The sequence below is a fragment of the Chaetura pelagica genome, unplaced genomic scaffold (genome assembly GCF_000747805.2).
Source record: "Chaetura pelagica isolate M959 unplaced genomic scaffold, ChaPel_1.0 scaffold156, whole genome shotgun sequence".
NCBI classification, from domain to species: Eukaryota; Metazoa; Chordata; class Aves; order Apodiformes; family Apodidae; genus Chaetura; species Chaetura pelagica.
In genome coordinates this window covers 1036484-1049267 of record NW_009953694.1, presented here as the reverse complement: position 1 = coordinate 1049267, position 12784 = coordinate 1036484, and the positions used below count along the sequence as shown (strand labels likewise).

Below are 12784 nucleotides of genomic sequence, written 5' to 3'. Positions count from 1 at the left end.
GATCTCACAGTGTGAATGTGGCTGGAACCTTTTCTAGAACCAGGATGATGTTTGGGATTTTTAGGATGAGAATCATAAAAACTGACAAGTGTAAAGCACATGGTTAGTGTCCTACTGAGCATGATCAGATAACATCCTTTAGTATGCTCCAGGGATGCAGACATTGCACACCATTAAATATGTCTTAGATACACAGAATGGTATAAAACTATGACCAGCTTCCTCTACCACTTGAAAACACAGTTAGTTAACAGCGGGAATAGCCCCTGCTCAGTGTTAATAACAAGACTGTCAGCAGGGAGCTGGTCATATGGAAGACAAATCCAGAGATATGGACAGTGCAGAGTAAAAGGAAGCTCCACAGTGACTCATCAGTGACAGCTGGTGATAGAAGCACTCATCTGTGACTGAACCAGAAACTGCTTTCCCCTCACATGACCATTTTGGTGATGGCGATATCTCTTCCTCATTCCAAACTGGAAAAAACCAACCAACCAACCAACCGACCGACCAACCAACCAACCAACCAACCAACCAACCAACCAACACAACCTAAACACCGAAAAAAAAAAAAAAAAAGCCAAAACAATGTTCAGCCCAACAAACCACAAAATAATAAAACAACTTGAAGTATTACAAACATTTTGAGATATTTGAAAAATTTTCCTTTAGCTTCCACTTCTTAATACATGTTTTTATATTAAAGATTTCTTTAAAAAGTAATTTAAATACAAAAGAAAAGGCCTAGGAAAGTTCAGTTATACATACATGTAAGCAAGTTAGGACTACTCAATAGTTTTTCAACAAATTTCCCAGCTCAGGAAACAGTGGTTGTAAACAAAAACCCCAAATATGTTTCCAAACACCCGCAAGTAGTTTCAGTTTTTCTTTCCCCCCCCCGCCTTTTTCCCAGCAAAGAAGTGGTTTTATTGGAAAATTCCTGCTAAGGTGTAGTCAGGTGACCTGGCTGTGTCAGTAGGTTATTGGGCCAGTACTCCAGCTGGTATTTGATCCTGCTTGGTTTATATTAGGGCTGATCTGCTTGCTAAGGTAAGAAGTTTAATGCTAGTAGTATTAGTGCTAGGGCCAGTTATGCTGCTGGTTTGGACTGTTGGGGCCTATCCCGTTGCCAGGAGAAGTGTTTGTTTTGCTGTGTTTATAATGCAGTCATTTTGTGAAGGGGAAGCATTAAGCAAAAGGCAAGAATATGGAAAGAGGTGAAAATTTATCTTCCTAGGGTAGTGGAATACGCCAGAGTACATGGGAAACCCAGGGGAAAATGGAGGTCTCTCGAGGAAGTCCCTGCAAGTAACAGGACATGCAGACTGACAGGTGGGAGATGCAAAGGACACTTCGAGGGCACTGTTTAGATCATGTCCAGATGCCTCAGTAGAACATGAATACTATATCTATAATTATATATTCACATTGATATATCTCTATATAGGCAGACATCCATCAACAATAATGTAACATAATATTCTCCTTTAATTTATTTCTGACTTTTCCTGTTGGAAAGTTCGCAAACCCACAGCCAGTTTTGGCATGGAATAATACTGAAATGTTTCTATCCACATTCCTTGGGAATGGACACAGTCTCAGGACACCTGATCCAGGCTAACAGCTCTCGATTGCAAAAACTGATTCTGGAAAACAGACTTTTAGGAATCTCAGTGCAATTGAAGAAAGGGTCTCTCTTAGGCCAGATCCAGTTTGCATCTTCTGTAGTTTATCAGCACTGGGAATAGAAAGAAGGGTTGCTGTTCATCTCAATGTCTGTCTGCCATTTGTAGCCTGTGGAAGATCCTGAAGAAGGGCACCTTTTCTCACCCAAAAGGTTTCATGTTGTTAGTGACAACACTGGCATTTCTGGCATAGTAAAAAAAGCAGAGGGAACCTTTTTTAAGTGCTCTGAATGCTACCGTTCCCTGTGTCAGTTTTAAGCAGCTGGAGGGGCAGTCATGAGATAAGGCTCTGACACTGAATGCCAGCAGGCAGGAGTATGAACACTCTGGGGAGCTCCAGGACAAGGAAGTCCAAGCCAATATAGGTAAAGAGTTAGCCTGCCAGGCAGCTTGATTTTGACAAGCCCTGGCTTTTTGGTGCTTTGAACATTTTTTACTTTTTGCTGGAGTTCAACTTATTTCTATTGCTAGAACGATTTCAAAGATTGTCCTTGCGACTCAGAATCTTTCCTCTCTCCTTCTTTCAAAATACCCTAGGTCTTTATATATTTGATATGGACTTTGATATGTGAAAGTGCTTATCTTTTAGCACTGCAAGCTGCTTCCCCAAAGGCTTGAGTTAAATTTGCTTTAATAAAAACAGAGAGCTTTAGGCAATTGGGACATAAATTATTTCTCTTCTGCACTATTGAAACACTGCTTTCTAAGTATGTTCAGTAGCACATTAGAAACAAATCTCTAATTGGCCATAGAGTACCAAAGATCTGACTATCTAATGTAAAAAAACCAACATCATCAAAACTTTGAGAATATAAAAAAGAAACAAGGAAAGACCACAGGTCATTTTCAGCCATTCCCTACCCATTTAAACCCCATAATTATAATATTACTTTTAGTATCAGGGGACAGTGGTGAATATAAGATCATCATAAGACCAGAATAATAATCCTAAAGACAAAATAAATTAATCACTGACCTCTGCTGTTATAATGAGCACTTCACAAAAAAAATCACCACAACAACAACAAACAACCCACATTGGTGTTCAATTTACTCAAGTGTTCCATGTTCTTTCTACCTCCTATCAGGCTCTGAAGTGGAGTTTCTTAATAAAAATTACTAATGTACACCAGTTGCTCCAAATCACACATTTTTATGCATTCATGAGAGCCCACGTAACCCATCATGTACAATATCACCACCTTCTGATGCTGCTTTGTAGTGAGACAGAAGATCAAACTTAAGAGTTCTTTACTTACTGAGAAAGACAGTATATACCCCAAATACAGATATGCAAACCTGTCAATGTATTTCTTGTAAAAACATAACTAGCCATTTTTCTGTTTATACTCTGCTATATTGAAACCACTGTAACACTTCCACTGTCAGGAAGGACTGCTTGGATAGTCAGGGTTGATCTGCAGAGCAGTCCTAAATAAAATTGCTAGTCTGTACCAGGACTGAGCCAAAATCACTTTAAGAAGAGTTTCTTCTGTGTTTCATAATGCAACAGACAATAAGAGAAACCGAGAAATGTAAAATCTTCACTGACAAGAATCTGGAGACTACATACAATCTGCAGAACTGGTTAGTAAGGAAAAAGACAAGGTACCTCAAGTTACACACCTGCTAATGTCCTCCAGGTAGAGGGGGCAGAGGGAACAAGAAAGTCCTGATGTCATCTGAATGGTGGCAAGGTAGTGGTCCTCTTCCAGTGCTGCTGGACTGGGTGCTGGCACCATATCCCCAGGGTCCTCTGGTCAGATTGCTGCCCTCACACAGCAGGGAGCAGTAGGAATGATTGCAGAAGGCCTCGGCTAAAGCTGTTCTTCAGCCTCCTGCTCCTTCTCTTTATAAGGAATAGGAAGGGAGCAGATGCCCTGTATCCAGTCATCTCCTAGTTCTTTTAATTGCGTACCACACACATGCACACATGAACACATATTTCCATGTTGTCAACTTTTTCTGCTGTTGCAACTGGAGATAAAATTACAATGAGATAAAATTATAATGAAAAAGCTGTCTAGAAGCCATTCCAGTATTGTAAAACAAGTCCCCTTTATTTTATTAATTAATAAATAATTATGTATTTGCAAATACAGTTGCATTAATGGATCGTGCTGATGACAATACATTTTCTTGAAAAGATGACTTAGGAAGGCACTAAACAGCCAAGGAGGAGTAGATAAAAATCCATGCATGTAGGCCACTTCAATTAAACTGCACTCTAAAACAAAAGCAGCATTTTGCATGAGGAAATTTGAGTTCTTGGAACAGAACCATGACTGTGGGATGGCAGTATAAATCTGCCATGTGACACTGGACTGGAAGGTGTTGCAGATGTCCCAGAAGGAGAAAGAGGTTCAAAGGGAGGCAGTTCTGGCCCAAGAGCCAAAGACTAAGTAAGCCAGGTTTGGTCTCAGTCACATCTGCCAGGGAAGAACCACTGCCGTAAATGAGCCTCAGGGCATCCAGAAATGTGCAGGAAAATGGAGTAGTGAAAGCAGTGGTCCTCTGTTCCCTTCAGCCTGCTGTGCTTCTGTGAATGCAAAGAGCCTACAGTGTTTTTCAGTACAAACCATTGGCTGCTGGCAAGGCAGAAACCATCCTAACTTGCCTCAACACCTCTTTAACCGATGATTTAATGTCACTGTCAGTCACATCACAAAACTGTGCTTTCCTACAATTGCTTTCATGACTATTGCACATTTCCCATAGTCTCCCCACCTCTAAAAGAAAAAAGTAATTCACTGTCATGTTTTCCTAATAATGACCTCTTACATCCTAGTTTCCTACAGCAGCAATAGGAAAAAAAACAACAAACAAAACCAAATAAACACAAACAGAAAAGGGTATGGGAAGAAAAATACTTGTTAATTTAAAGCTCAAAAATTTTGTGTTCACAACCACAGGCATTACTGCTGTCTTATACTGGTATGCAAATGGCAGTTTTATAGGTATATTACATACATATATATATAGGTAGGTAGGTATGTATGTATATATATGGTTGTTTATGTGTGTTTGTAGCACACACATTCCTACAGCTTGGCAAGCAGTTGGCCAACAGCATGGTCTAGGCCAGAGTCAAGTTTGCTAATGATTTCCTATTCAAATGGAGTCAATACCAGGCTGGGACCTAGAGTAACACTTTTTTATAATATCATTTACTCCCTGTGTCAAAGTGCTCCAGGGAAATCTCTGGACACATGATGAGAAACACTTTTGTATTTGTTTTCAAACATCCCCAGTTCCATTTATTTAATTTACTTACAAATCCTCTACATCAAAACTCCCTCTGGGGCATGAGCGTGTTTGGAGACATGGTCTGTTGCGAGTGCAACTCTTTGAAGGTAACAGAAAGTATTGGCCAAAATAAGTAATTCCTACTTGAAACGTATTAGGTATCCAAGTTAGGACTGGCTCCTTTTCAGATGCCCATGTTTCAGTTTGCCTTCACAGGGGATTTAAAAAAATGCAGTTGTATATTTTGCTTATCAAGTTATTATTTCTTTTTTATCTCTGCATGGATACTTTGTATCTGCAATGTCCCTTTGGAAAGCATGTTAATTTTATTCTGTCCTCTGCAAGTGTGCCTACTTCTGGACTTGTGGCTGTTACAGGCATTTACATGTGTAACTGGCAAAACAAAAAAAATGGTTTTTGCACTCTGCTAGGCTTTCAGATTACATAGGTTCTGTCTAAACATACTGTGGAAAACTTTAACTGATCTACTTATCTACATTTTAACATGTAGATGACATTCTGCTTCATTCCGGATAGGCATGCTGCAACAGCAACAAAGAAGTTCAACATTGATGGCACTATGGCAGTTTAGCAAAGTATTTGTGACAAAAAAAAAAAATAAAAAAAATTAAAAGATTCATAACACGTGTCATTTCCCTTAATTTAACAACTTGAGAACTCATCTTTGTTCCTAAAACACTATTGTTTTTATTTTTAATTTCTTTCAAAATTATTCCCTTTCAGAGGGAGACTGCATTATCTGAGTTCCAAGCCAAAATTGGTTAAAAAATGTTAATGTTTGTAAAATAATGTTTGTATAATTGTAAAATAATGTTTGTAATAGGATAATTCAGGCTGCAAGAGATCTCAGAAGGTACCTGGATGAACTTCCTGCTCAAGGAGGGACAGGTCTGAGGCCAGCCCAGGTTGTTCATAGCTTTGAAAACTTCAAAAAGTGGAGACTGAACAGTAAATGTTTGTTCAAATATGGGTATTTAGCTGAATGTACTAGAAACCCAAACCAAAACAAACTAAACCTTCTCCATTTATACCCCACATCTCTGTTGCAACCAGCCCTGCCAAATCACAAAATGGCATATTTGACAATACTTCAAAATAGGTAAAACAGACTTTAAAAAAGCATTAAAGGCCAAATCTAAACCCCAGTGAAATCAATGAAGAGATGCCTTTAGTGTCTGTCTAGCAGCTCAGTGGGAAATATTTTAGCAATTAGCTCTGATGAAAGGAGGTGTCTGATGGGCTCAGCACAGCTTCTGAACAGACGACTTTTCTCAGGGATGGTGGAAGGCTGAGAGCTGACTTCAGGTTAGGGAAGAAGATGAAACACCAAACACTGGTTGGTGTCCTGAGAGCAGTCTCGGCTGTGGGAAATGAAGAATTTACTGAAGAAAACTTCTATAATAAATCTAAAACTGGGAGAGCAGAGCAGTGCCTGTGTTACATGTTCATATTGTATTTATTAGCAAAAGGCCTGATTCCACCCTTTCTTTTCAAGAAGTGAAGAGTCACCTCACTGAAAACAATCCTGTAAAAGTAGCCTGAGATGTGAATCAGGCTGAAAGTCACTAGTATAATTCCTCCTTAGAGCTCCTGCACTTCAGTTTTAGTTGGGGAAAGCAGCATGAAAATGAGACAGAGAAAAAGGAAACTAGTACTCCAAATATAGATATTTATAAGCAGGTATATCACATAATTATTTTTTTTTTTTTCACTAAGGTTCTCTCATTATGTATTATGATAAAAAAGAGCTTACACAAGGATGAATAATATTTTGATACAGATCTTTCAAAGAAAAGTGATAAACCAAAGAAGCACTTTCCTATAAATTAATATTTTGTGTGTTTTATATCTCTCCCATTTTTTTATTTTACTTGTTGTTGTTTTTTGTGTTTTGTTTCTGTTTTGTTGGGTTTTTTTTTCCTTTAAATCTCAGAATTCACAAAACCAAAATTAGATATAAGGTTTTCCAGGTTTTAAAAGTTAGTGCTCTATTTCAGTGGGATCCTGAAAACAAAACAACCAAAAAAAGCACTTAAATTGTAATAAGCAAAGGTCTTCTCACCTGAACAAAACATTAAACACTGTTATGGGATTTCATTCAACCTTGCTCCTAACAGAAATATTTCAGGCCAAATATCAATGTACTTGGTTTTAAGCTGCATTATAAATAATCCCTGATCCTAAGAAAAGTTATTTGGAGGTTATCAAGGAATATAAAGAATTCAGCAGCATGTTAGTGGACACTGCAAAAGTATATGAGAAGTCTAGAGAAGCTGCAACTGTATTCTATTTGTTTATAAAGGGTTTTTGGCATGACTGTTGTATTGTGCAGCCAGCATACAATCTTCTTGTCAATAACATCTGGGCAATAAATGTGTACAAAAAAAAAGAGTCTTGGGTTTCTGGCTTATTTGTAGCCACATGCTTTCTACTTGTCAGTATAGCTCAAAGGCAGTGAGAAAACTTCAGTAGATGCAGCATCTGCCCTAGTCCTCATAGGATGGACAGAATGGTCTTACACCTTTTACTTTGTGTCATAGATGATGCAACACATCTGGGTAAAAGGATACTTCCTTTGGCAATCCCAGCCATCATAATGGCAAAGCAGCAGCAGCAGCAAGTAGTGGCTTCATACTGTTGTATTTATTTGTTTAGCTGGCATTGCCCCTTCATCTCACTGACAATTTGGTGCTTTCCCAGTTTCACACTTCTTCAGAGTTATCATCACCTTGCATCTTTCAACATGGCCCGTTTTCATTTTCCTTTCTACGCAAATCACAATGAGATTCAGACATAAAAGTGTTGTACAAACATCAAATCTGCATGTGGTTTTGTGTGCATGTGTCTGTCCAAACGGTTCTTAAAAACACTAGCTGGCATATTTTGTTACTTGAGTTTTCAGGATACTCCTTCAGCAGCAAAATCACCTATATCAGTGAGGGACACGATGTCAGTGTTTGGGATTGGGCTCATGTCCTTTCGTAAATGAACTTGAGTTCCTACAGCATCCTGACTGGAGGGGTAAGAGGCTGGTTCAATATAGGGTGGGTTGTCCACAGCTTCAGCATATTTGTAGTCCTGCTGGCCATCTTCAGGTAGTTCAGCTGCTTCTCCTGGTGCAGCTGGCATTAACCAGGTAGGTTCAGAGAGCTGAGAAGGTGACTTCAGCACTGCTAGAGATGAAGCTGGTAAAGGCAGCACTCTAGGGTAGGAGGCATAGGGTGAATTCATAATTTCTGAAGAGGGGGGCTGGTACAAGTTCCCTTCCAAGGAAGGGACTGATACTTGAACGTACTTGCCAGTTTCTGGGTCATAAAATGTCTTTAAATTAACTTCAGCTGGTAAATCAACTACATAGTATTGGCCAGAATCAGGGTCTTGGAGGAGTTTACGCTGGGTTAAAGAGGGTGAAGGGCTTACTGCTGATGCACCACTGGGTCTTCCAGTACTGGTTTCTATGGGAGTAACAGTTGAGTGAGGGACAGGATGAAGAGGAGAATATCCCAAGGCTGAAGGAGAGGCTAGTGTCTCTCCAGCATGAGAAGACTTTCTCCCTACAGCATCCGTATGCTCAGTCTGATGTATTTTCTGCTGTTCTTGCATTTTCTTTCTCCTGCTTGCCAGCTTTTTGGCCCGCCGCAGAGCCTTTTCTGTTTTTGGTGGCACAGCAGGAGGCTTGCCTGCTGCTCTGTCCCCAAGTCCCCTGGGCTCCATTCTCTCAGCTGCCCCTGCAGAAGCAGAAGAAAGATTCCTCTGTGCCAAATCAAGGATCTCTTCTGCAGACATGTCAGCATGGCTCTTTAGTGCCATATTTAGCAAGACAGGGTTTATAACATCCTCTCTGTCTCTTGCTGGCTTGTCTGATGATACACTGGCAGCAATAGAGTGTGTCGTGCTGCCTGACCTGGGGCTTGCAACAGCAGAGCATGCAAGACTGTCTAACAAAACTTGTGCACCTTCCATATGTAGGTTGTCCTCTAAAGCTTCATGCGATACAGGAGAAGATGTGTGGTCCTCTGATACAGAGCCAGTCACAGGGGAAATGTTCTCCTTAGTGATTATTTTTTTTGCACAAGAGCCACCTCTGCGATTAGATAAATGATGATTCTTAAAGTAATTTGTCTTTCTTTCTGCAGAGCAGCTGGGGTTGCTTTGTGCTTGGTCATTTTCCAGACCTAAATTTGGCTGTGTTAAGCTGTGTCTTGCCTCCCTAGTCTGGGACTTCTCTTTCCTTCCACAGACACTTTCCTCATTCATTTTCCCAACTTTATTTAACAAAGCTTGAGTCTCTTCACCCTTTGTCAGCTTCCCTAATGAAAGGTTCTCTCTATCTTCCAGAATACTGGGATCCAGTGTTGCTGAAGTAGATTCACGCTCACTGGTCTGTTTCCCTCTGTCAGTTCCTTCATCCCTCATATTCTGCTGCCCTCTGCCCTTCAGTGCCGACCAGCCTAACTCTTGGGCATGCAACATATTTCGGTGCTGCTTGCTGCGCACTGCTGGGGGCACAAACCTACCTTCCATTTCCTTATAACTGCTGCTCATTGTATCATCCAGGGAAAAGGACCTGAACAGTGGCAGCTTGACAGCCCTTATTACCTGAGGTGACCTGAATGTGTTATCTTTAATCATAAACAAACTGGGTTTTGTTGAGCTTGAAGAGGGGGGTGTTTGAGGCTCCTCAGACCTGGGGATAGACATGTCCCTTGTACTGCCAGAAGCAGAATCAATGCTGTTGGTCTCTTCCCTTTTCTCTCTCCTTAGTTTCTCTTTCATCAAGCTTCCCTGCTCATTTCCAATAATCTCACTGTCCTTTTCTGCTGCACCAGTACCAGAGCTGACACAAGCATAATACTGCAGTTCATCTTCCCCAGACTCTTTCCCTCTCTCCTTGTGTCTTTTTTTACTGTCGACACCCACTTCACTCTCAGTCTTCTGACTTTCTTGAAGGCATGCCTTCTGCAGCAGGAGCACTGGTGGAAATGGCTCCTCCTGAAGTGGCTGCTCTACTGTGGAGACAAAAGATTGCTCTGAAGAGCTACTGCTCCTTTTCCCTTGTGCTTCACAGCCAGTTATCAACTGGATAGTTTGGATGTCACTGTATGGCACATCCTCTGCTGGTGACAGTTGGTTTGGGAGCATTTTGAAGGCAAATTCTTCATTCCGATTAGCAGCCTGTCTCTCGTTTTCCTCACCCTGGACACTGGGATTTTGAATGGACTGCCCAGCTGTTGTATCTGCATTGTCTTTACTGAATGGTTTCAGTCCTGGATACTGCAGAAATTTCCTTAAATCAGATTCATTTGATTCATGTCTGAACAAGGAGAAGTTTTCATTATGCTCTGTATTTTTAATCAGATCTTTGTGCTTTGAATCATCTTCCTGCAAGTTGTCTCCAGTTTGGTAAGAGAAAAGGTCTGCTGTTGTCTGGTGTGAACTCAAAGTCAGGTAACTGTCTGTAAACTGTCCAGTTAAATCAGTTTTATTGTCCTTTTCATGAACACTGCCAGACAATACAGAGGTTATATCATCCTGCTCTGCAATATTTTTGCAACTATTTTCTTGTAAAGTCGAGAGTGAGACATTCGTATTTGTACTCTCCTGTGTACTTTGCCTAGTTTTATTTTTCTCCTCCAAGGCCCTTAACAAGGGAGAAGGGGTATAAAGGCTTTTAACACGTTTGCGCACATCCCTCAAGTTGAACAACAGACTTGATGCTCTCAATTTGCAACTATCCTGAGACCTGTAATCACCAAACATGCTCCCCTCTTGGTCTGTTGCTGCTGCACTTTCAATGGGAGGAGTTGTCAGTGGGATCAGCTCATTTTCCAGAAGGTCTACCTCCTGTTTTGGTGGTATGATGGGAGTTAAGAGTTCAGTGATGTTGAAAGAGGGACCGATGGATCCAGAGTTTACCTGTTTAGCCAGAGGAGTCACAACCGGTTCAGCTTCAGCACCAGTTGCCTTTTCAGACAATGTCTCATGACTGGCTGTGAACTTCTCATTTGAAGTCTGGCTCTTTTCTGCTGCCATTTTTGTAGCCCTCTGTCTTCTCCAGGGTGGACAGGTATTGCCCAGCTGGGGACTGAGGGCCTCCTCTTTAGTTAAGATTGCCTGGGGTCTTGGTGGAAGTGAGCCAGGTGCCTGTGAGATGAGTGAGGGTGAAACCATCCCGTAGGATACGGTTTGGGGTGAAGCAGAGGCTTGGGACATGGCAAGGGGAGAAAGCCGAGCTGGCACTGGGGGTGGTGGCACAGGAGGGGCTTCAGGAGTAGGGGGTGTTGGAGGATGTCCCTGATGGGTGGAGGGTGAAAGAGAAAGTTCCTGCTGGACAGGGGGTGGCCGAGGAGGACCCTGATATGCATGGATCCTAGGGGGGGGTGTGGGAGGAAGAACCGCAGGAAATTCAGTTTCTGAAGAGAGAGGACCCTGAGGTATGTGTACAGCTGGGAGGTGGATGCTGAAAGTAGCTTCTGGTGGAGTTGGCTCAGTCTGAAAATCTTTCTCCTTCTTCTTAGCAACAGTGATCTTGAATTTATGTTCTTGTATGTGGGATCCTTTAATAAATGGTCTTTCTTCCAGGTATGCAAGACCTTCATTTCTTGTTTTTACATCAACAAATTTCTCCTTTTCAGTCAGTTTTTTATGAACATTCCATGATTCAAAAGCACTATTTTCACTATGAAGAAAATTACATTTTTTTGCTGGCTCATTAACTTTCACACTTCTGGTTTTTAAATCCCTTTTAGATGAGCGGGAAAAATTTGACTTGGCTACTTTTGACATCTCAATCAACACAGGATAATAACCATCAGAGTCACAATAATTCAGGTCTATGTTATTAAGTCTTTCCTGTGGCTCTTGTTTGCCACTGAGACAGTGGGCATCTTGACAAGCCTCTGAAAATTCAGAAACTTCCTTATCGACACTTAAAATATCTGTGTCATCCCAGCAGGCTATATCATTTCCATGATTTAATTTACATTTTTGAAAGCTGTTTGTAATGGGTTGTTTAAGGGCTATCAGGGAACCTTCTGACCCTTGGTCTGCAGTCTTATCAAATGTCTTAATTAATGAGGACACTTTTGAAACATGTTTATTGTTCCTTGGACCAGGGACTGATAAATTCAGCTTTTTCCTTTCTGTAGCAAAGGTGTTATTTTTAGCAATTTTTTTCTCCTCTGGAGCACATTTTGGTAACTGCTGGAATGTTGAAGCCCTTATTGTATGTTCATTGTTTATGGGTGGTGGCTTCTTACAGATGTTGCTTTTCTTGATGGTATGGTTCAATGTCCCTGGGTGAAATTTAGCAGAGAACTGGAGGGCAAAGTCAGGTGAAATGGCAAGATCTGGTTCATTGTAGGAGTCTTCGAGTTCTGCCACACACAAGCTTTTGAAAGCCCGGTCTGTGAGACTGCTCACCTCTCTGTCTGCGTCATCCAGGAGACTCCCAATACTTGAGGAGTCACTATGTCCTTCTGTATATTTCTTATTTCCCTGCATTGTTCCTGGGAGTCATGAATTAATTATCCAAAGGTTGAATTTCAGGTGTCAAATAGGCAGCTGAATTGTGTTGGGTGGTTGCAGCTGTTTGCAATTCACAAGCGCAAAGCAGTTCCTCCAAATGCTGCTGGACATCCATTCATCTTACAGAACAGCTGAAGGAAACTTTCTTCTCTGTAAAGCCAAAAATTATAAATTATCATTTCCTATATTAGCACTATTAGCGTTTTCCAGATATATCAGTCACCAATCAATTTGCTTTTACATGTATTTTAAGCAAGATGCTAGCAACACAATAAACAATATGAAAAATAATGGTTATTTTTGTC

At 40.9% G+C, this 12784-nt stretch overlaps 1 protein-coding gene across 1 annotated transcript; it reads right to left on the bottom strand.

Moving 5' to 3' along the window:
- Positions 1-7850: 7850 nt before the first annotated feature.
- Positions 7851-12455, bottom strand: LOC104391116 (chromosome unknown open reading frame, human C10orf71). The gene has a single exon (XM_010000347.1). The coding sequence runs from the start codon at positions 12453-12455 to the stop codon at positions 7851-7853; it is 4605 nt and encodes a 1534-aa protein (XP_009998649.1).
- Between the last annotated feature and the right edge of the window lie 329 nt (positions 12456-12784).